Source organism: Neomonachus schauinslandi, chromosome 7 (genome assembly GCF_002201575.2).
Source record: "Neomonachus schauinslandi chromosome 7, ASM220157v2, whole genome shotgun sequence".
NCBI classification, from domain to species: Eukaryota; Metazoa; Chordata; class Mammalia; order Carnivora; family Phocidae; genus Neomonachus; species Neomonachus schauinslandi.
In genome coordinates, this window is record NC_058409.1 from 27,442,316 (window position 1) to 27,465,229 (window position 22,914).

The 22,914-nt window shown below is 48.2% G+C and overlaps 1 protein-coding gene across 1 annotated transcript in view; it reads right to left on the bottom strand.

The window, feature by feature from the left end:
• TRPC7 (transient receptor potential cation channel subfamily C member 7) overlaps positions 1-22,914 on the bottom strand; it is a 139,422-nt gene that overhangs the window by 12,109 nt on the left and 104,399 nt on the right. The window contains exons 7-8 of the mRNA XM_021702093.1: positions 18,804-19,068; positions 3,775-3,970 (exon numbers count right to left, since the gene is read on the bottom strand). Coding sequence (XP_021557768.1) covers positions 3,775-3,970; positions 18,804-19,068 — 461 coding nt within the window. The remainder of the gene's footprint in view (positions 1-3,774; positions 3,971-18,803; positions 19,069-22,914) is intronic.

The following is a 22,914-nucleotide window of genomic DNA, read 5'->3' on the forward strand; positions in this document are numbered from 1 at the left end:
ATCTGTAAAATGGCGACAAGAAGGCCTACCTCATAGGTCATATGATGAGAATGAAATGAGTTCATTTAATGTCAGACATTAGTAGGCCCTCAGTAAGCATTTTTTTCATCTCCATAACTTAACACAGTGCCTAGAGTTCAACCTGTAGTCATTCAGCAAACATGTATCGAGTACCTACTATGTGGCTGGCCTGGGCTGGGTAGGCACTGGGGTTGACTGTCCGTGCCCTTGTGGAGCACACAGTCTGGCCCATGACATGAATATGGTGAACTGCTCATCACCCAGTCTTTCACCTGGAGTTGTGCTAAGGGCTACAGGTCCCCTGGGTGGAGAGCTCCTGACCTGGCCCACGGGGCTGAGGAGGCTGCCTGATGGTTGGTGTGGGAGCTGAGCTCCACAGGGTGACTAGTTCTCTACCAGGTCAAGTGTGGGTGGGGTGAGAGTGGAGAGGAGTGGGAGTTAATGAGTAGAAGAGGCAGTGAGAAGTATAAACAGCTTTTCTGAGAAAGTTGGCAGGAAAGAGCAGGAAAGAAAGAGTTGGAAAGTGGGATCAAGGGAGGATTTTTTTAGTTACTTTTTTTTTTTTTAAAGACCCAGAGTCTCATTTATATGCTGACAGGAAGGGTGAAGATAGGGGTGGAGCAGGGATGACGTGCGGTGGCAGCTCCTGAGGAGGCGAGAGGGCAGGGAGCCAGGGCACATGGGCAGAGCATCTCAGATGGAGAAGCTCCCCCCCGCCGCCGCCCCCGCAGGAGGGCAGGCGGGGGCGTGGCAGGTGTAGAGGCAGGCGGGTCCGTGGATTTGGAGGGTAGGTGCTCAAGATCTGTTGGCTGAATAAATAAGTGTTCTTGTGCAAGATTTCACAGATGTGTACTTCATCGAAGTTCAGTGTGACTGGGGGTACCAGGCACTATCTAGCGGCCTCGTTCGGCTTCTCAGGGCCCTTGCTTATGCATCACTGGGGAGGTGGGAGGGGGCACGTGCTCTCACCCGAGGAGAAGCCCAGAGCCCTGAGGGGAGGTGTGGGCTGCAGTGGGCTCTCTCCACCTCGGGCACAATGCCGTGCTGGGGTAACTCAACATCACAGGCCCACGTGACGTCCTGGCTGTGCCCAGTCCTGCCCCAAACTATTGGGCATCTCTCCGCACTAATCCCATGGTTTCCGTGCCACATTCATTTGGACCAAAGCACGAAGCACTTGCGAGGATGGGGCCCAGCACCCTCGGTGAGTGGTACAGAGACCTGCATGTTATCCAGGCACCATCTGGTTTCTCTTACATTTGGGGAAACTGAGGCCCAGAAGGGCAGGGAGGGCTGGTTAGCAAAAGCTCATCCACATAACTGAGCAAATATGTACACCATTAAAACATACGCTCATCCATGGACAGAGTGCTGCATTTTCCTGTGGGGGCAGGGGGAGAGCGGGGGCAGGCTAAGGTGCATGCTGGCTCACCCCTACTTCTTTCCCTGGTGCAGTCTACCCTCTTGCAGGCCAAGAATACCGCATTATTTCACCGCTCCTGCCTTGGCACATGTTGTTCCTTCTGTTTCGAATACTCTATTTTGGGGAAGGTGTGTGTTATACCAAATGTGTCCCTAAAATTCATAAGTTGAAGCCCTAACCCCCAGTGCCTTAGAATGTGACTGTATTTGGAAATAGGGCCTTCAAAGAGGTAAGTACAGTTAAATGACGTTGCTAGGGTGGGCCCTGAGCTGACATCAAGGGTGAACTCATACAGAGCAGAAGAGACGCCAGGGACCAGCTTGCAGGGAGCAAAGGTTGTGCGAGGACACCACGAGAAGGCAGTGGTCCGCCAGCCGAGGAGAGATGCGTCAGGAGAAGCGAGCTCTGCCAGCACCCTGATCTGGGACGTCCAGCCTCCAGAACTGTGGGGAAATCCTTTCTGTGTTTCAGCCACCCAGTCGTGGTGTTTTGTTACCTCAGCGCAGCAAACTAATACCTGGAGGTCTTTAATCTCTTCCCCGTGAGAAATACACGAAACGAGTGCTCGTTTCTTATAAAAGATCCGAGTACAAAGGTGTGACAGTCCCCTTCCAAAGCTCTCTCCTTTGACTCCCTTCCCCAGAGGATGCCCCGGGTCAACCAATCAATGGTCAACGGTGCGGTACCTTTTCTCTACCTTTCTCTGCTTTTTCTTTCTGTATATGCACATTCGTGTTATGTAAAGATTTTCCTATCTGTGTTTTTCCACAACTTGCATTTTTTCCCCACTTAACGGTATCATAGAAATTTTGCGATATCAGCACAAGCATTTTTCTGTTTGTGTATGCAGTGTTCTAAAGTCTCCGTCAGAGTTTATTGAAACCCTCTGATGTTGATGGGCTATTTGCATGTTTTTCCTTTAGTGAACACCTATGTAAAATCATACTTCTGCCTGGGTCTATTCCTAGAATTGCGATTGTTGAGTCAATTCAAAATACGTTAGTGCATTTTATTAATCCTTGACTTATTTATTTTACCTTATAATAAGTAAAACACTAATAAGATTTATAAAGCATGAAAAGGCATAAAGAGAAAGGCATTCCGCCCCCACGCCCCCCACTGCCTCTCCACAAGTAGCCCTGCTGTGTGTTCCTTGTGGACCCTTTCAGAGATTTCTTCCTTTTCAAAGGCTTATCCAATTAAAAGTGAGTGTGTATGCCCTTTTCTTCCTTTGTTACACAAGGGAGAGCACACTATAAACACCGTTCTTCAACTTGATTTTCTTCACTTAGCACTATAACTTGCAGGTCTGTCACCCAGTGTATGGAGAACGTCTTTGTTCTCCCTTCTAAAGTCGAGCAATATTCTGCTGTTCAGATGCATCATAGTCTCTTTAACTAAATGCATCATAATCTATTTCACTAGATTCCTATCAATGCTCATTTAGTTTGTTCTTAATTTCTTGCTCTTCCAAGCAAGGCTGCGATCAATAGCTTATGGCTTGTGCTTTTCAGATTTTGATAAAACTGCCTCCTGGGACATTCTCTGGACTCCCTTAGCTATTTGGCAAAATTGTATTACTCTTCGAATGGCCTTCAGGCCTCACCTCTAGAAGCTTCTCTGCTTTGTACCTCGTGTACCTGGTAGGACTTCTCTGGGTGTGCGGGGCTCAGGGCAGTGGAGTGAGTTCATTGATGTATCTGTTTTACTCAAGGAACTGAGTGCTTACAGGGCAGGGACTGTCTTAGTCACCTCTGTGTCACCAGTGCCAGGCATGGGGATTACATACAGTAGGTATTTAATAACATGTGAGAAGCAAAGGGAATGTTGGCTGAAAGATGCAGTCATTCCGATTGGCCATGGGCCACCTGCATCCTGTCTCGAGGGGACACGTGAAAGAGGAAAGATTCACCATCCTGATTCTCTTGGCCCTGGTTGGGCCGCTTTGCATGTGGTGCCCACTCTGCCATGTGTCCGGTTGGCTGAAAGGGCTCCTGGGGGCAGTGTGGTAAGCATGCTGGTTGTTCGCTGTTCTGACTTCACTTTTTTTTTTTTGAAAGAGAGAGAGAGGAGGGGCAGAGGGAGAGGGGAAGAGAGAATCCCAAGCAGGCTCCATGCCCAGTGCAGAGCCCGACGAAGGGCTCTATCTCACCACCCTGAGATCATGACCTGAGCTAAGAGTCAGATGCTTAACCCACTGAGCCACCCAGGCACCCCCTGGCTTCACAGGTAATAACACATGAGCTGCTAATGTCATTACCCTCATTGCTTCGAGCAGCCATGTAAATTAAACCAAGGGAGAGAGAACAATTTCAATTAACTGGTCTTACCTCAATTTCCTGATAGGAGTTGTTGATCATGGCTATCAGCATATTGAGAAGCACTACCACCATGGTGACGTTATAAACGCCATAGAGCACGTAGCCGATGTTCTCGATGAACTTGTGATCGTATTTCAGCACCACCGAGATCACTTCAGACAAGCCAAAGATGGACCAAAATAAGGTTTTAAAACTTTCTTCAACCCTATAAGGAAAGACAGTTCCTTCAGGCAGTTTGCTTCTGCTGACACTTTTCACATGAAAGTTCCCATTACCCAGACTTTGGTGGTGACGTGGGGCTGGGCTGGCGGCGATGCCTGTCTTCTGAAATAATGGCATGTTCCGATTTCTAAGAAGACTTCCAAAAATTATCCTCTTTCTTTTCCTTTCGGTCCATTTATCGGGACTCCTGGATGTGGTATCACTTTTATGTTATAATTTATTAAACATTTAAAAATAAACAACAGGACAAATGTTTGTTCTTGTACATTATCAACCACACCCTTCCTAAAATAGTCTCTTGAGGGTCTCAGACCATCCTGCCCCACGTGTGGGGTGGGGGGAGGGGAGAATGGTGTCCACGGATGGAGACAGCCTCACTGGTCACCGGGCAGCTCCTTAAGCCTCATGACCATCTGTTGGGCTCACTTATTACCTCCATTTACAGATGGAGACATGGACACTCAGAGCTTTATCCTTTCTAGCGGCATCTGGCTGGAAAGTGGGGTGCAAACCCAGGCATGTCTGAGGTCTCCCAAAGCATGTACTTCTAACTACAATGCTTCCCCACCTCCTGGGTCTCGGTAGTGAGGCCAGTCACACATCTCATGTCCTCTCAACTAGAGTTGAATTATGAGAAGTGTGAGTTTGGTGTGTCCGTATTGTTCACATTCAGCAGGCAGCTGTCCACACCTCGCCCTGCAGCTCCCTAAAGGTAGATACTGTGCTGCTTGGAGGGCATTGTGGGGAAAACCTGGCTTTTAGGACACTGCTCTTTTGACTCTTTAGAGACTGTGAAGTTACCAGGATACCCTAGCTTTAACATGAAGATCCATGCATGTTTCACCATCTGTACTTTGTGGCTAGGACCCCGCATCAGGTTTACAGCAGAGAATTCAATCAGAAAGCTGGGTTTTGGTTGGGTGGTTTAGAACACCCCTGTGCATCCGATAATCTCTAAATAGTTATATGCAGTGATTTTGGTATGCATCCAGATTTGGGGTACATTATGAGAAAACACTTTCTTTTTTCTCTTTAACATTTCAGATTTTCAGCACTCACCCACAAGTGGCCAGGATTAGCTAGATCTCAAAAAAATACCAGTGTTTCTTAAGGATTGGTATTTATTTGACATGATGTACAAAAATACTAGTACTTGTCACTTTGGCTAAAAAATCCAACTCTGACTTGCATGGATTTTCGACTCTCCTGTGTGTGAGTATGTGTGGGTGTATGTGTATGTGTGTGTCTGGCCAGCAGTTTGACTCATTCCCTATGCATCCCAGAGTCTGAAAACTGAAAATTGAAGTGGGTTTTGTTGTCATTATTTGTTTCCAGTTTCTCTGAAAACTGTGAGTTTGGAATATTTAATTCCTTTTAGTTTTAATAAGAAGGAATTTATTTGGGGGTTTGAAAGTAACGACTGGGTATCCAGCATTACTTTAGAGCCCCAGGTCCTGAGGCTATTCTGAGAAAGAGGGGGACACACTGCTTTCTTGGGCGGGATCCCTTTTGTGTGAAAAAGATGCCATTCAACCAGTGGCCATGATTCTCTGCAGGTATTGCCTTCCATTAAGAAGTAATCTTTTGGTTATCACCCTAGTGGAAGGGAACAGTGGCAGAGAGACTCCAGAACCACTGCATGAGCCCCCAATCCCAAACTAGAAGGAGACAGCAGGATGTGATCTGACAGTTGTTCCTAGCTGGGTCAGCGGAAAACCAGAGGACACATGATCCGAGCAAGGGACTGGGCAGGCAGGCACTGGTCCCGGATGATGCACTTACCATGAACACCCTACAAAATGGATAATATATGCAACTGAGCGATGCCTTACAGAAATTCATCTTCCCTTGCTTCCCTTAGAAAACCCCACAAAACTTTGGCTGACACAAATGAAGCAAGCAATTAGAGAACATTCAGAGAAAATCTCCTGAATTTTGATTAGGGAAAATGGCCTACATTGAGAGTGTATTTTTTTTTCTCGTTTACTTCTTGCTCTGAATTTTGCCACTAAGCTCTGACTTATCCTTGGTGCCTTCACTTCGGCATTCTGTGTAATAGAATAATCTAAAGGAGGCAGAGCTAACCCACTAAGCAGTGTGTGTTGTAGTAAAAGAATATTTACAGGGGCGCCTGGGTGGCTCAGTCATAAAGCGTCTGCCTTCGGCTCAGGTCATGATCCCAGGGTCCTGGGATCGAGCCCCACATTGGGCTCCCTGCTCTGCGGGAAGCCTGCTTCTCCCTCTCCCACTCCCCCTGCTTGTGTTTCCTCTCTTGCTGTGTCTCTCTCTTTCATATAAATAAATAAAATCTTAAAAAAGTATTTACAGATCCCTAAATTCATGGCTTAGCTCCTCCTCCATCAGATCCTCTCCCCCTCAGCCCCTTGTGGAATGCTGATCCTTTAGGTTTGTTATCTGGCTTCTAGACTATCTTTACACCTGTTTCATTTCTATTCTAAAAATCAAGGATTAGCCTCTGGACCCAAATTTGGCTCTGACCTATAGGAGTATCTAATTACCAAGAGGCCCAGACTCACTTGGATTTCCAGAGTGAAAGTGACCCCCTCCAGGGCAGTAACACATGAACCTGACTGGGCAGGAAGGGGTCTTAGTCAAAGTATGCATTTTTAATAATCTCTTGTAAGCTCTTTCTGGACTATCTACAGCCCTGTGTCCTCTTATTATGGGGCAAAATGGGTTGTCGCAGCAAAGACCTCCTTTAAAGTAAAGCCGGGTCCATCGGCTTAAATAATCCACAATGGCTAGATCCACCATTGGTTGGGTATTTCATTTATATTTACCCCTCTTGACACGATCTGGACTAACTGAATAGACTAATTTTGTTGTCATTGTTTCTCAGAAGGGACCTCATGGGCTGAGTTATGTACAGTTAGCTGGGCTAAATGGTAGGCAGTATATCATATTTTATCCATAGTTCCACCTATATAACTCAATTCTGAGTGGAATTGAAGAGTTCAGTGTTTAAAAATGACACAATAAAAAGTTAGAATAAAATATTGCTATTTATATAATATTGGGCTGGGCGAGGTTTCAGAAGCTAGAAAGGGAAAGATGGAGGGATTTGAGCACATAAAACTTTACTCGTATACAACAAAGACATAATAACTAACAATGTAAGGCAAGAGATTAAGAAAAGGATTTGTATCTGCAGTACACATGACAAACACTGAGTGTGTTTCTTATATAAAGAGATCTTAGAAATCAATATGAAAGATGACAGACATCCTAGCAGGAAGAAAAAGGGGGGAAAGAAAGTTCTATGAAAACTTGATGCTTTTTATGGTGACTAGGGCTCCATAATTAACTTGAAGTGCCATGCTATGGCATCTTCTGGTTTAATATGTGGCAGGAAATAAAGGAAACTTGTCCTCACTGCCCTGAGTGGGAAAAGGCTGTGTTACTTTGACCTTGGAAACCTACCATAATATATTCTTAGAGAGAAGACTGGCCTTGGAAAGGAGCCAAATGGTACATTACTGAAGCCAAGAGCTTGGGCACTGGAGCAGGCCTCAATGTTTTGTGAGGTCACGATGCTCCCTGAATCATGTATTAATCATCACCCACGCTTTTTAGGAGCTATGGGACCCGGGGCATGGGACAGAAGGCCAGTCACTGTGGAGGTTGGGGGCTGTCTTTCAGGAAGAAAGTATCTTGGAACTGGCTTAGCTGATAATCACCATGAAGCTACTTGTCTCACCAAAAGCCTCTACTGTCAACCAGTTGGTCTCAAGGCTAAATGTGAGGTTCTTTACTCAAAGGGATAGTGGTCATGGGCTCTGCATCCTCCTCCTAACCACTCTGGCTACCTACAGACTTAGTCCCCGGTTCCTTCAACTGTGTCCATCGTGGGAAACTTCACAGACATAGCTGGAGGAGTGAGAAGAACAAAGGTGCATGCCTTGGTTCAAATCCCAGCTCCACCACGTACTGGCTATTTACATCTGGGCATGTTACCAAACCTCTTTGAGTCTCCGTTCACTCACCTATGAGAGGGGATAGAGGTGCCTCACTAGGGACATTGCTGTCAAGATTAAATGAGCAACTTAGGTACAGGATATAACGCAAACCCTATAAATGGTAGCTAGTATTTTCATTCATTTATTTGCCTAATATCCACTGAACTCTATGTGCCAAGCAGTGTACCAGGTGCCCATTCGCTGGTGCCCAGACCTTGCTTCTGCCCTTGTGGAGGTCCCAGGCTAAAGCAAACCCCGCAGGGCGACAGGACGCTACAAGGCTGGAGTAGGCAAGTGTGCTCTGCCGGCCCGGCCTCACCCAGGATCACACACAGCCCCATCGGCCCCTCCGGGGCCGCCACTCGGGGCTGAATGGAGCTAATCATTCATAGGCCGCTGCCCTCTCCAACAAGCCTATCTTCCTTCCTACCTGCAAAGATCATCACAAACCCTTGATTTCATGCAAATCCTCTTTCTGACTTCTCCAGCCTGGGCTGTCTCGTGACATTTGACTCTTGGCTTGTCGTGGAAGGGACTGGAAAGTTGAGTCCATAGGCCACCCTAGCCAAAGCAGTGCTCCTAGTGAAGGAATGGAGGGAGAGCTCCTGTGAGTGAGGCTGAAGAGGGCGGTGATTCATGCTGCTCCCACTGTGCGGGTGTGTGTGTGAGGGGAAGGTTGGGATTGACTTGTCAGGCAGAAGGCAGGGGCCTCGGAATCAGCTCTCTCCCAGGCCTGTCTCGCCTGGATAATGGGGCTTTAATAACACGTTGCCTCAAGGGGCCGTTGTGTATGGGTCTCAGAGAACAAACTGATCAACACGGCGAGGGTTTGGGGGCAATTGTTAGGAAAATTGCTGCTGCTTCAGAATGCCATGATGCCCTCCGCCTGGTGTGGGAATTCTGCCTCCCCACTTCCCCCCAAAACAGTTCGGTTCAGTTACCTACCCCAGGCTGCACATAGCAGGCTAAAATTAAACGGGAGGCTAGCTCCCCGAAAGGCTGTTTCTCGGGTTCGGGAGACAAAAGCTGGTGCTGTGCTAGAGCCTCTTGAGGTAGATGCAATGCCTACCTGCCGTCCGGGCTGGGATGATGGAGGACGGTGCATGGGATGTACAGAGACCCCCGCCAGAGCCCTGGGGTTCTCTAACGCCTGGACCCGCAGACCCAGAGCAGCTGGGCCAGGCTCGAAGGTCAGCGCAGAGAGGCAAGTGCCTAAGGAAGTCTGAGCCTCAGCCCTCGTGCCTTGCCAGCTTGTGTCCCCTGAGTGACCTCTTGGCTTATCCCCGGTCCTAAATGAGGAGTTGGATTCAGAGTGTCCAGAAGGAGAGGAGGCTCGCCCCAGAATCAGTGTCAAGGAACGAGGGTGCACAAAGCCTCTGCAGCCCAGATTTATTCCTACAGGGACGCCTGGGAGCCTGCTTGCTCCTCGAGGGCAGAGCTGTGTTTTCTTCACCCTTGAAACTCCAGACCCTGGTATGCAGCGTGGCACTGCTGAAAGCGCTCAGTGAACTCTGTCTGATGAGTTGGTGAGGCCCTCAGAGCACAGTTTCTCAGTCAGGCAAACCTGGCTTTGCGTGTGGGCTTCTGGCCACACCCCAGCCTCTCCGGGCCTCTGTTTTTCTAGCTGTAAAATGGGAAAACTGCAATCTCTCCTTCACAGGGTTGTTGTGAGGATTCAAGGAGTTAACTGAATGCTTGGGAAGTGTGTAAAATACTGCTTGGCACGTAACAAATATGTGATCAATGTTAGTGGTGTTAGTTTTTTCTTTCTTTCTTAACTCCAGGAGGCTCCAGCGTCAGGCTGAAAGTGTCTCCTGGCCTACAATCAACTCTAAGTACAACCCTTTGAAAAGAGCAATCAGATCCTGCCCCTCCTCTTGAGCGGCTTTCCCAGGGTTGACGATCTTTTCTGTCCCCTGGGAGGCCTCAAGGCCCCTTCTGGACTCCCGATCCCCCACACCTACCCCGTTCACGGATCCCCGCTGGCTCCCTGGCTGCCATGATCTCTGCTGTTCCCTCAGCCTGGAAGGCCCTTCCCCCTTGTCTCCACCTGGCCTCCCCTCCTCCTCCTCCTCACTCACTGGCTGTAAACTCGATTGTCACCAGCTCAGATAGGGGAGGCTGCCCTAGTTACTCTTCCGCTCAGCATTTTTCTTTCTTTCCTAGCCCTCAGCACTTAATCCTAAATGATCTTCTTTGTCTTTTTGTTTAATTCTTTAAACTGTCTTTTTGTGTGTGTGTGTGTCCCTCTTTCCCTGTTCACAGAGGAGTGTGACCTCCACGAGGGCAGGGTCTGCTGACGCGCGCACTGCTCTGTCATTGGTAACAGACAGTGCCTGGCTCATAGTAGGGACTCAGTCAACATTTTTGGTCAATGAAGGATTGAATGCTGGGAAACTGAGGCATGAGGTGACTTGGTCTTGGCCGGCTGGCTTCAGACCTGCCCAAGAACTATACTTCTGATAGCATCTCTAGAGCTAACCCTGGACAACCCGGTCTCCTGTCACTCTGTCACTTTGAGGAAGGAGAGTTTGACCCCATTTCTAGAATCGAATGTTAGTGATAAAAAGGGAGGGCTTTCTCCCCGTTGAGGTGGTGATGATTAGTCTGAGAACAAGATGGAGGACGTGGGGCAGGGTCTGAAAATGTGCTGGGAAGACATCATCGAAGAGAGCACATTTTCTGTGTACCATCAAGCCTTTCCCTCATGCATTTGTGGGCTCTCAGCCTGTTTCAGAAGCTTAAAGGTACCAGGCTTTTAAAATTTCACGTCATGAATAAACATGAGGCGAGGGCATAAATAAATATTATATGATAGTAGAATGCCTGCTATAACAGGCGTAATCATTCTTCTGAACTAGTCCAGGAAAAGATCTATATTTTTATCACTTCCTGGAGAATTATGCAAAGATGAGAACTTATAATAGACTCAAACTCCTTTTCTGACCCATAATGGTCATTTCCAGATGCCCAGCCTCTCTCAGCCTTTGCTGGACCCCTTCAGTGACCACGGCTGCCTGGTCTGCCACATCTGAGGACCTTCTTACTACTGTCTCCATGTGACAGTGGCCGTAATAAGCTCCCTCATTCCCCCAAATCCTTATACCCAGCTTGCATTTAAAAGATGAAAGGCGAGATTATAACTTTCAAAATACGGTAAAATATGACATAACACTTCTGTATCAGAGATGCCCAGATTTCAACACTGACCCAGAATCCCGGGAGAATCAGTCCCTTCTGAAGCCCAGGAGGCCGGTTCCATTCCCGGTTCCCACCAAAAGACACATTTAGCATGCTCTGCCCAAAGAACATGGTAGTCAGCCGCAGTCCTGTGACGCCACACTGTGACGTTTCCTTGGTTCCTCTTACCTAGCCCTTGGTTATAGTGAGTTTTACTCAGGCAGGCAATAGGATCCAGCCTCTGCTGCCCTAGCAGGACCTCCTCTGCAGCCAGATCCTTCTTGGCGGTATGGCCCCTGGCTCTCTGGAGGCCCCTCTGGCTCGTCATTCCCTTAGAGATATCTTGGGGCTTATATGGCTCATCTCTCTCCCTTTTTTCTCTTCCATGGGCCAGGGAAATTTCAGAATCTTTTGTTTGCAAAGCATAATGTGGCATTTTTAGCTGAAGAGCCTATGTTGTTCCTTTAGCAAGTGTCGGCTTGGCCTCTGGTGCTGAGCATGGGGCCTTCCTTCTCAAGCCCTCCAGGTCCTCCATCCCTTAGGACAAGGACTTCACCCAAGACACTGAGTGTGCACCTGGATCTGCGTGTTTGCCTTTAGCTCTGCTGCGTATGGGTCCTGCAGAAGGTTAAAGCCCCCATTTCTCTCCTGAATCACCAGGGACCTTGGCTTTCTTCCCATAATATGCTCCTCCAGACTGTCTCCCCCAGATCCTTCTAGGGCCTTCCCAATGTCAAAACCCCGAAAACATCCTCCTTCCCTCTCAACCCCCACATTCAGTCAGATACCACGTCTCCACTCCAGACTCCCCAGTGTCCCTTCTCCAGCCCACTGCCACTCCTCAGGGTCCTGTCCTTTCTCACGTGGCTCCCTGTCCTAGCCACCCAACAGACCGTGTTCAGCTCTCTTGGAAGCTGCCTGTCTCTCAAGTTCCCTTCTTTCAGAGCATCTCAATTTATAAACATGCCTTCGTTCCTATGATTTTTTTGATTAGCGTCTGTCTTCCCAACCAGTCGGCAAGTTCCGTGAGGGGAGGAGCTGTGAGGAGCTGTTTTTACTCATGATAAAACCCCCCACCCCTTCCAGTCCATCCTTCACACAGTTGCCCCAGCACACTCTCCAAAGGCAGATCTTTCTTTTAAAAAGGTCTTAGCAGAGACTGTAACACCTTATCAGGACCCTAACACCCTTCAGAATCTGGATCCTCCTGGATTGTTTTATGTAATCTTCCCTTGTTTCCCCAAACTCTTCCTTACTGGCAGTTCTTCAAAAATCCTCTTCCCCTTTATACCTTGCACAGGCTAGAATACCCTCCTAGTCATTCTCCAAGACCCTCCATAGCCACCTCCTCCATGAAGCCTTCCCTGACTCTGCCAGGCAGAGTTCAGTGCTTCTTCCTCACTGTGCTGCCCAAGTACCCTTTGATGATGATCATGTGGTATAACAATTGATGCTACTTTTTTCTGAATCCCCCACTTGTCTATGAATTCCACAGGGAGAGGAGGATTGTCTTACTCATCTCTGTGACCCCAGGGCAAACACAGAACTCGGCTTGGCGTAGCTCCTCCATAATGGTTGTCAAACAAATGAGTGTACTTTGGAATAGAAGCCTACTTTACCCAGGGGGCAAACACAGTCTGCGTATTTAGAGATCAGTTACCTAAAGCCGTCAGGTTCTCAATGATAACCACATCTGAATTCAGTATGCTCTTCTTTAGAATTTGGTGCCACAGGAAAGTGACCCAATTTTTCAAGAGATCCCCCTCCACTTTAGAGCAGAGGCTCCACTGTGGGAGTGGGGATCCCACTCTTGGGAATTGCAGGTCAAAAGGTGGAGGATAGGAGTCATGCAGATCTGGGTTCAAATCCCCTCCTTGGCTCTGGGATTTGGGCCAGTCTAGTGTCTCTCTGAGCCTTAGTTTTCTGGTGGTAGGTGTCATTCCACAGTTTGGAGGATTCCGTGAGAGGGCAGATCATGTGTTTGTTCAACAAGTTGTTCAACAACAGGGTGATGCAGCATTGCTGGGCGGGGTGGACCATGTGTGGGCAGGGCCCGCAGGAGCTTCTCCCCCAGCCCCAGTGGCCGCCCCCCCCCCAAATTCACGGGAAGGAGGGGCTGGCTTTTCAGTGGCTCTGTGATGCTGGGTGAGCTGAATCAGCGCCTCCTGCCCCTGGTGGCCTTATGAGTCTCTCCCTTTATAGAATGTGCAAATTTTCCATAACTGTCAAGGAAAACGGAAGCTTCTAATTTTGCTTAGCACTGCTGAAGCTACTTCCATTAAAATGATTCCTGGGGAGACAGAATAACCTTAGGAGAGGTATTATTTTTGATTAGAAAAGTCTCAACCCAGCTGTGCTATGAAGCTGACTCCACAACGGCTTGGCCGAAAAGATTAGCTGGCTCATTTTTTTGGGAGGCAGGCCCCATATTTAATGTCCAGTCAGAATGAAGTAGGGGAGGCCAAGTTCACCCAAAGGGGAGACCAGGAGTCCATTGTGAGTCATGAGTGGTGTCAGAGAGCCCTTACTTCCTGGCTCTGGGTCACCCCCTTGCCCCCAGACCCTCCTGTTCTTCTCTGTGGACCTGCCCTGCCATGGTCACAATCAGAGTATAGGGAAGGCTACTGCTCTTGTGTGCATTCTTGCCTAGCTGTATTTCATTCATGAGCCAAGGATTTTTTGTCTCTCTCTCTCTTTTTTTTTTTTTTAAAGTAGGCTCCATGCCCAGCATGGAGCCCATCAGGGGGCCTGAATTCACAACCCTGAGATCAAGACTTGAGCTGAGATCAAGAGTCAGATGCCCAGCCGACTATGCCAGCCAGGCTCCCCGTCTCTCTTTTTCTAACACTATAACCAGAGGGCTGGGACCCCACGGTTTTTCTAGAGTTTGTAGGCTGAAAATCTCAAAACAACCCCCTCAAAAGGCAAATCCTCTCTGTCGACGGACTTCCATGATAAAGTCAAAATACGTTCCTAATAAGAACAAAATTCCTAACAGAATCAAAAACTTTTCTTAAAGACTTTCTTCAAGAAAGAGCTGTCTCTGGCGGCTTGCTCAGCTTTCTCTCTACTTCCTGACCCCTGTTGTGGGATACTTTGATTTTGTACTCTGAGAGCATAAAACTTGTCTGAGCGCCGTCTCTCCCTCCCCTTTGGACATTCGCAGTTTCTCATAGAAGCGACTTGGAGATAATGAGCTGCCGGCAGGTGCACAATCTGTCATGCCCAGACAGGCCCAGCTCACCAGCCAATGACCCAGGCACTCATGTCCCTGCACCCCTTCAGCTAGGCCCCGACACAGCAGCAGCTGAGAAAAACAACCCAGATCTTTGAGCGCACCCTTGGTTCTGTCGGAGGCTGACAAGTTGGGAACTGTTCACAGACTCTGTCGGAGCTCACTCCTTGCTTGATCTGGCTACCTGTTCCGACTTGAACCTACAGAAACAAATCCCACCTGCAGAGCCGGAGAGTCTACCCAAAAGACACTCACTTAGGTTAACAAGCCCTTTGTTTTTGAAATGCGCATAGTTGAGAGTGGCCTCTTTCTCTCCCTGGAAGCATAAGGTTGGATAGCATCAGCATGTGTCTCCCTGTAGCCCCCTAGGACCAACTTCACAGAGCCCCCCAGTGACTTGTTAATGCAGACTTCCCAGCCCCACCCTTATTATTGCAATGAGACTCTCTAGGGGGTGAGGCCTGGGAAGTCCCCAGTTTAGCCATTTCCCCAGATGAGTCTGGTGCCGTTTGAGAACCACCAATCTCAGGTAAGACTGTTCATCCTGTGTGTTTATTTATACCTGGGCAGAGTTAGTTCAATCTGTCTATTTTCTTCTAACCCTCTCACTGAGGTCTGCTGGGTGGAGGGATTGGGAATTTGGGGTGGGGAGGGAAGAATTGGAACCTGTGGGGCGTTAGAAGAGGGCTGGGCTTAGGGCTAAGGGTCTGCAGTTGGTAGAGAGACTTCCTCTTTCCTTTGGTCCCAGAATGTCCCCACCTCTCTCATTTGGGACAGTGCTGTAACTTGGTGGGATTCAGGTGGGACTGGCTTTTGCAATCTGAACGGGGACTGCACTCCTAGGGTGAGCAGGGCTCTTATGGGGCAGCAGTCTCTTAGTTCCTAACAGCTGACTCTCAAAGGGGCCTCCTGAACAGTCTTTAGGAACCCCAGCTGTCCTTGAACATGGCAGGTGTGGGGTTGGGGGAAGGATACCTGACCTGCAGTGTGCTCCAGCCCAGATTTCTCTTCTGGAGGATTGAGTCTTCTGACTCTGTAGAAACAGATAGGGGACCCATCTTACCCTCCAAGCTCAAAATTCCACAGGAGAGACGCCCCCCACCCCTGTGGGAGGGCCAGAGGGAAGATCCCGAGCTAGGCAGGGCAGCCTGAGGATGGGCTGCTCTGAAGCAAACATTCACCTTAGGGGGGTCATTCGACTTTATCACCAGCCTAGCTGGCACGCAGAATAGTTCTGAGTCCCCTAAAGCACACATCTCATTTATCCTAACATGGCTTTTTGCTCATCAAAGATCTCTTAGGGGGACATGCTCCGGGGAGCAGTCAGAAGGTAAAAGATGACATTTACAAAAATCCATTCTTTCCTCTGCACTTCATTGCTCTATTGACTGTTTCCCTGTCCAATCACACTGCCTTGCCGCTGCACGTCCCATTTTAGGAACTGCTAAGGCCCTAAATATCCCATTCTTTCTCTACTGTGCTTGCTGCCGCCGCCACACTTTTTCTTCCCTTCCCCATCCTGGGGGGCCTGGGTCCTCTTTGGTTGGGTCCCTCCTGTCTAAGAGGTGTCCACGTGGTTCCCAGGACTTGGGACAAACCAACTGTATTGCTCCTCTTCCGCTTTCATCTTTTCCCATGGCTTTTCCTGATCCGAAAGATTCCCTCTATAGATGAGCGGCATCCAGCTGAGAATTGTGGCCGGGCCAGCCCTGCCCTCACGTCATGATCTTTTTCATTTTCTCCTGTGTCCTGGCACTGACCTTCTGAGTAGCTATGTGCTAGTAGGGCAGGCTCCCCGTGAGGAGCAGGAAGAGGGATTGCACAGAACACCCAGCCCAGGAGAAACGGAACCCAAGGTCACGTGGTCCGATTCTCAGTCCAGTGTTTACCCTACCGCCTTGAGCCTGGCTTTGTTTCTCCTGTTCCTTCTATCATTCACGTTCGTGAAGAGTTTAGTGAGCCCTACTGTGTGCGCAAGGCATTGTGCCAGACTGGAAACACAGAAGGGACGTCGAGGCCTGGGTTTGTTGACTGACAGCTTGACTGTCCTTCAGTCACAATGCCTCCCATGCTGAGAGGCTACATCTAGCAGATCTAGAGCAAATTTGCTTTTGGGCGATTCAAACTTATCTCATTCCCCCCACAGCTAATCACTGAGTATGGGAGCCATATAAAGTAGTCCGGCTCAATCAATGATGTATTTGGCCTGATCTGGACCACAGTTTGTTAGCAAAGCCACTGCTCAGAAAGGGTCTCGTAGAGCCAGATCAGTACCCAGGTATCTGTGCTTGCAGCTTCTCCTCCCTCCCCTGTCCTTATTCACCATTTCCATGATCATCACTGCCATTCACAGAAGCTTCACTGCATGCCACACATGGTATTTAATGCTGCGTCTTACGGAGTCCTTACAACAATCCTGTTAGGTTGGCCATCTTAGTATTCTTACTTCAGAGCTGCAGGGCACATTGAGGCCCAGGGGATTTATGCACTTGCCCAAGGCCACGCAGCCAGGGAGAGGAGAGCTCAGACTCACACCTAGTGTGTCTGGGCCGTGGGCTGCTGTGGGCTAAGGGCACAGCCAGACACTTCTCAGGTGCATCTCTCTGCTCTGGGCCAGGCACCTGCTCTGTGTAAACACACACTACTTCTCTGTCCCATAGAGTAACAGCTTCTGTGGTTCGGGAGCACCAGGGTCCCATGTTTCTAGGTGGTTCCCATGGTGGGGCAGCGTAGTCCATGATTCTGAGCTGAGGGGGACAACGCTCAGTGCACTGGGTTTGGGTTCTCAGAGTTAAACCTCTTCCCCTGATGGGCGATTTCTCAGAAGAAGGAGAAAGTGAGGCTGTGCTGTGAGCTGGGAATTGCTCAGGAAACCTGTGTGGCTGGGCTCAGTCATTTTCACCTACTGGGAAACAAATCTCAGGCCCCTCAGGTTTCGTGGGGCCCCATGTCAGCAGTGCTAGCCCTGCAGGTCCCAGCTGTCATGCTTGTGCCTGGAGGCATGACTGTGCTTCCCTCAAGATTCTGGGCGGGAGCCTGAAGAAGGCAGGGAGTTCTGAGCCTGGGTGGGCCGGGGGAAAGACCTAGACTGGAAAGACTTCGGTGCCGCAGGCCCTTTACGTAACCCCCTCATTTATTCCTAAGGTTATTTATGAACAAGGCAGAGAGTCATTTCCATTTTATAGGTGAGGACAGAGAGGCACGGATAAATCAAGTGACTTGGCATAAGGTCATCAGCCAGTAAACGCCTGTGTCGGGATGGAAACTCAGGTCTGCCTGACTCTTCTCCTAGACCACTGCTCAGTGCTACTGACGGCCCTCCAGGACACTGTCTGGCATCCCCCACGGCGGGGGGAGCCCTAAGTCTGCGTGGACACAGGCTCGGGAGCTCCAAAACCACCTCCACGCGGGAGGCTCCGGCACCTGTCTTGCTCTGCGTGTGGCAGCTACTTCTGGACCCTGATGTTAGTTGGCCCGACGGTGGCTTTCTTCAGGCTGGCGCACGTGCCTCTTCCCTCCCTGCCTGAGCCTTCCCCACTGCTGCTGAGGCACGTGACACTGCTGGACTTGCTCAGTGTCCACGCCCCGGAGCCGGCTGGTCCAGCCAGGCGTACAGAGCTGCTGACCTGTGCGCACTCACACACCTACCCCCTCATGCTATGTGGCCCTGGCTTCCCCACGGCTGTCCTGGAAGGGTAGCGGAGTTCATGTCCTCTGGAGTGAATCTGATTAATGGAAGACAGCAGATGGGAAGGCTCTGCCTGATAAATTGTCTATTCCTCATTCTGATGGGCTATTCGGAGATGCGATGTTTCCGTATAATCTCCCCAGAGAGTGTGTCATGACCGAGTTGTACGTTCTGATAGATGGTGGCCAGGTCAGCATCCTGTATCTGCTCTCCCTCGTCCCCCGCCTCACTTTTCTTTTTCCTTCAGTCTTATTGCATTTGGGTTGCAACTGCCTTTCTCCAGTAAAGTGTTGGCATACAACATTTGCCCCGGGCTCTGTTTTCTAGGTAGCACAGGTGAACACGATGATAATAGTAATAATAATTCCTTTCACGTATTGAGAGTATACTGTTTGGCTGCTGTATCACCTCCCTAAATCTTCATACTGTCCCTGTTAAGCAGGTATTATTTTTATCCTCATTTTAAAGATAAGGAAACGGAAGCTCAGAGAAGTTAAGGAACATGCTCATGGCTGCACAGCATGTAAGTAGCAAAAACAAAGATTTAATATAGCTTAAAAAATGGATTCTTTCAACTCCAGAACCTGACCTCTAAGCCACCCTTAAAGAAAGTTGCCTGTAACTTGTAGAAATACCAAGGAAACATGAGTCTCTGCAAGGAGCTGCCTGCGAGAGACTCCTAAGGATTCCCGGGGAGCCCACAGAGACCCTCCGAAGAGAGCCCTGGTGTACTCACGTTGTAAACGCTGGGTTGTACTTTGCACCTCGGTAGTAGGAGTAGAGATTGAACATCCCAATCATGAAGGCCACAAATACCATGATGAAAATGACCATGAACTTGAAGATATCTTTCACGGTTCTCCCCAGTGAGATCTGCAGGGGCCCAAAACTCTCGTTGGCTGGCAGGATGTACGCGATTCGAGAGAAGCTCAGCACGACAGCGATCGCATACAGCCCTTCTGATATGATCTGAGGGTCTGAAGGCCACCACTTGTCCCTGGCTGAAAGAAAATAATCTGGGTTACTCATCGCGGGGGGACAGGATCTGCTGTGCTGACTTTTCTCTGGCGGGGAAACCAGTTAGGCATCTTTCAAGGTGGCTGACCTCATCATTGCCATTCCTGCCCTTGTCTTGAAGTTGATCCCAATACACTGAAGGTGTCACCCTCCCTCTGGGAATGTGCTGGTCCATCTGCTGGGAACACCCTGCCCTCACTTCAAGGCCGCTTCATTCATACTCATCCTTTAAGACTCTGGTCAGGTGTCAGCTCTCTCAGGAAGCCTTCTGTGACTCCTACAACCTGGGACAGGCTCCCCATTCCTCTCTTTGCTCCTGCAGTATCCTGTGCACCCTCTGTCATGGACCTTTCCATGCTGCTCACTCTTCTGTCCTCCTTGCCCGTGTTTGAGCTCCACCAGCCGAGGACGTCCCATCCACTGGGGAAGCAGCATGGGGAAGTAGTGGCGAGGAGCATGGGCTTGGAGTCAGACAGACCCAAGGTTGACAGTGTGGCTATATGAATGCCAGCAAGTCAATTAACCTTTTGGAACCAGATTTTCTCCATTTGTAAATTGGGGATAATAACATCAACCTCACAGAGCTGTCATGAGGATGAAATGCAACCCTATATATGTAAAGTGCTTAGCATAGGGTCTCACACACAGCAGGTGTTGCTAAATGTTTGTTAAATGACTGACTGAAATACCACAAGTTTGGACTGGCCACAAATCAGAACACACGAGCCCACACAAGGGCCAGGAATCTGGATCTTGCCTGAGAAAATGCTCTTGGGTTTTGTTTCTCAGGCTGTGTATGTCTGGAAGAGTTGTTCTGGGTTTCAGCGAAGGTCTCCAATATGGCGACCAGTCATCCAGGTTTGCCATGGCAGCCCTGTTCCAGGTGGCAAGAGTCCTGGGACCGATCCTGGGCTGTGGAGTTTCTGCTTGTGGCCTCTTGTGTGGGTCTGAGCTGTCCAGAGTGTATTCCTACAGCAGAACAAAGCTGTGAAGTGTTCCTATGGCCCAAGGAGTGGCATCCATCACTAATAAGGCTCCCTGCTATGTGTCAGGACACACAGTGGTTCTCTGGTGAGGGCAGCATCTTCATCCTTGGGAACTGTATGTGGGTGCCTGCAGTTATCACAACGCTGGGGCAGGAATATTACTGAGATGCTAATACCCTGCAATGCTCTAGACAGACCTGTACCATGAAAATTGCTCTGCTGAAAAAGCCAAGGGTCTCCCTGTTGAGAAATGCTAAGTGAAACTTAAACTGAGAAACACTGAGAAACTGAAATTAGCTCTTACATGTACATTAGCTGTAATTTTCGTGACAGCCCTGTAGAGTAGATATTATTATTGCCATTTGCAAGATTGGATTAGGGGTATGGGGTCCTTGTCATAGCCAGGTAAATGCAGATAGCAAGGAGATTACATAGCAATTCTTGGCAACCCCAAGGGAAATGAAGGAGGAATTTTATCCTTTATTTTCAAGGCTAGACTGTGTTAAACAATTATAATAATAAAGAGCAGCAAGAAACCTTTAGTAAGGGAAACCAGGCCTCTATTTGCTACGAAGTTTCACGTAGTGTATTCTAAATTACATTTGGAAATACAATAAAATTATAGGCTCTATGTTCTCATCAAGGTCATAACTCAGAAGTCCAGGAAAGACAAGTAAGGAGAACAAATTATGTTTTTCCAATATATCTGTCACCCTCCAAGGATAAATAACACATTTGGGTAACATGAAATAAGACTTGGCTTCTACAAAGAGACACCAAAAAGGAATTTCTTTTTCTCCCCCGTCCTATAATTTACATATTAAACCTCAGCTGTAATAATAAAAGCCAGTTCTATTATCTAGTAAGATAGATTTAGCTGTCCTCAGACCCCGGTGACTAGGTCAGGACTTCTAGTAAAAAGTGTTCTACTTGGACTGGCTTGTAAGAGTTACAATGGGTGTAAAAGCAAAGAGCAGTGTGATGATTCAGACAAACGGATTTTCTTCTTTTTGGAGCTCTTTCCATGAGAAAAATTGCCCTATCACAAGCTGGAAAACTGGAATCTGCCTATTTGGAGCTGTAGAGGTTGGAAGGCACCACTGCCTTGCTGGCCACCAGGGGGCTCTCTCGCTCCACAACTGGAGCACAAGGGCCCACTATGAGCCAAAAGATTTCCAAGGGCACAGGGTGAATCTCAAAGCAAGGGCAACAATGTGCAGTACTTTGCAGTTGGGTGAGACCTTAATACAATCCTTAATAGGAACAGAAGTCACAAGTGGACAATACTGCAGCCTGAATCAGGGCATTAAGAAAATTATCCAATTTAGTATCAAGATTCTCTCATCTTTCATTGATGAACCCTGAATGGCCCAGAGGGGAAAATATACAAGCCCATTTGGCCTTTAACAAATCTGAATTTGCTAAACCAATCAACGAAGAGTGAATGGTTTGTAATACGAGAAGACTCCCCGTTTCTCAGGAGGTGTGTCCTTACCACATTTACGTGTGGCATAATCTGTGCAACATGATCTATATAGAATATGGGTAGCAACTACTGTGGTAAATGGCGGCCCTTGGCAGCTCACTGCTTTACCTGACCACGAACATTTTTGAGGACACAGGAGCCATGTGACTTCATCTAACAGGGACTTTTGACACTCAAACCCTTCAGATGTAGCAGCGGCCATTAATGAATGCCTAAGTGTCCAGCTAATTTACTGGGAACAATAAAAGAGATCTGTTTCTTCTCTCCACTCCTCTTTCTCTTTTGGAACAGAAAGTACCGTGTTAGAGCAGGAAAATGAACCAATAGGCATTATTGATAATAACTGTTAACCATTTAGTGAACATTTAATATTTTCAGAGCACGGTGCAAAATTCCTCATATGCACTATTTAATCTGTAAAACAAACTTTTTGACTTGGGTATTATCCTGGTTTTACTTATGAGAAAATAAAGGCTCAGAAACGTTAAGTAAACAAAAGTCTCAGAGTAAGCTATAGAAGTAGGGTTTGAATCCACGTGTAACTCCAAAGGCTGGCGACATAAGTACTTTGCCATTCTGCATGGTTTTCAATTCATGTTGGGCCAGGATCCCTTGCTATCCAAGGCATTCCTGTGTTTCTGAGAACATTGTGAGTCCTGCCATGGAAACCCATTTCATCATCTGTAAAATAGGGACAGAGAAGACCTTTTGCAAGGATTGGAGTTTATGGTATAATATGTTTATACAGTTCCTGGCACCTAGTAAGTCCTCAATAAATGGATGCTACAACTCTTACTCTTCCTAAATTTTCAATCTACTACCTCACACTGTATGGCCTTGTCGTTTGGAAGAATTAAGGCAACTCCAAAAAACTACTTTGGCCACGAGAAAGGAACTTTTGAATTGGGGAATCAAGGGCCTATCTTTGCACGAAACACAGGGATCCAATATAGAAGGACATTTCTTCCATCTCTACATTTCCCCTTAGTGCTCCTGGATCCATACCAGAAATGAGATCTTTGGGGGTGCCTGGGTGGCTCAGGTCATTATCCCAGGGTCCTAGGATCGAGTCCCACATTGGGCTCCTTGTTCAGCAGGGAGCATGCTTCTCCCTCTGCCTGCCGCTCCCCCTGCTTGTGTGCTCTCTCTCTCTCTCTCACAAATAAATAAATAAATAAAATCTTTTAAAAAAAGAGATCTTTGTTTTAAAAAAGAGAAAAAAAAGAAACTCCCAGAAACGTTCCAGATCCTTTCCAAAACAAATCTATCCTTCTTAACACATAAAAAAATAGTCACTAAGTCCACGTTCTAAGAAGCTCACTGTGCTGCACGAAGTAGGACTGTTTGGGAGGGGGATC